The sequence below is a fragment of the Perca flavescens genome, chromosome 5, assembly GCF_004354835.1.
Source record: "Perca flavescens isolate YP-PL-M2 chromosome 5, PFLA_1.0, whole genome shotgun sequence".
Lineage (NCBI taxonomy): Eukaryota > Metazoa > Chordata > Actinopteri > Perciformes > Percidae > Perca > Perca flavescens.
Genome location: NC_041335.1, coordinates 18,827,908 through 18,829,127, shown reverse-complemented (window position 1 = coordinate 18,829,127; position 1,220 = coordinate 18,827,908). Strand labels below are relative to the sequence as shown.

Sequence of the window (1,220 nt, the reverse complement as noted above, 5' to 3'; positions counted from 1 at the left end):
GCCAAAATATAGTGTAAATTAAAAAGAATGGGGGTATTAATTTAATATTAAAAATGAGGATCTGTTGCATCTGAAAACTGCTGGCTTAGAATAAATAAATTTATTTTCAATATGTACAGTAACCTGTGCTGTTATTATTTCTTTCTGTAGACAGTGATATGAACACTATACAATATGTATTAATTGTGTTTAAAAGCACACATTAACACACTAAAATCAGGAAAATGTAAGTCAATCTTAATCTTAAGTAAATCTTAAATTAATGCACTTGAAATTAGTTTTTTTTTTGCATCACATTAACCTAATCTCATTGTAATTTAATATAAAGGAATGCCAGAGTTTAATGAAATGTATCTCATTTTTGCTTCAATTGTGGTGTGCAAACAGTGATCCACGAAAAACGAGACAAAACGTGTATTTAAATAACTACAACACCAAAAAAAGATTCGGTTTTAAGTTCTTTATGAATATTCTCAGATAAATAGTGTTATAATACAAGCATAACATTTTCAATTCACTGCTAAGTAACACACACAAAAGTGCAACAGGCCTAATTAAAAAAGCATGAAGGCCTATATGTCTTTAGCCGACAGGCCTGCCATAGATTAAAATAGAACAAATAGAATAAGAGCAAAAATATAAACAGAGTTGTTAGTTTACATTTGGAAAGAATTTAAGACTGGTTGTCTCCTAAATCAAAGCGTTCTTTGGGTTCAGCATATCTACTTTTCTGATTGTATTTATCAGTGCCACATTCCAGTATGTGGCAAATGCCCTCACAAATTGTGCAAATAAATTATGATTTCAATCAACATGGGTCTAATGAAAAACTCATTACACAGCACAATGTTAACCTTATTTTTTACAACTCTCCTACAGCTGCACTTAACTTAAACTATGATGCTAAACAATGTGTTTCTTGTTTGCGTTACTTTTCAAAAATGACCCGCAATTTACCCGGTTAGGACAGCAGGAGAGCCGGGTGTAGAGGGTTGCCTTTCCCTTCCAGCAGATCGCTTTTCTCCATCACTGAGACCGGTGAGCAAAGCTGGGCCGGTCCGGACTGCAGCCCCGTCAGACTGGGCACGGGACCCAGGGATGGGGTGGGTTTTATTGGAACAGGAACGGCGGGCAGGGTTTGCCCATTGGTAGTGTGGTACAGGCCCTTTGCTGACACGCTGAAGGGCGCGTACTCAGATGATGGGGGTACGTGCACACTA

The 1,220-nt window shown here is 36.8% G+C and overlaps 1 protein-coding gene across 1 annotated transcript in view; it reads right to left on the bottom strand.

Annotated features, from left to right (window-relative positions):
- Positions 1–961: 961 nt before the first annotated feature.
- The window catches only part of foxb2 (forkhead box B2), a 957-nt gene continuing 698 nt past the window's right edge, over positions 962–1,220 (bottom strand). The window contains exon 1 of the mRNA XM_028579293.1: positions 962–1,220. This exon is cut by the window's right edge and continues 698 nt beyond it. Within this exon, the coding sequence (XP_028435094.1) occupies positions 962–1,220 (259 nt within the window).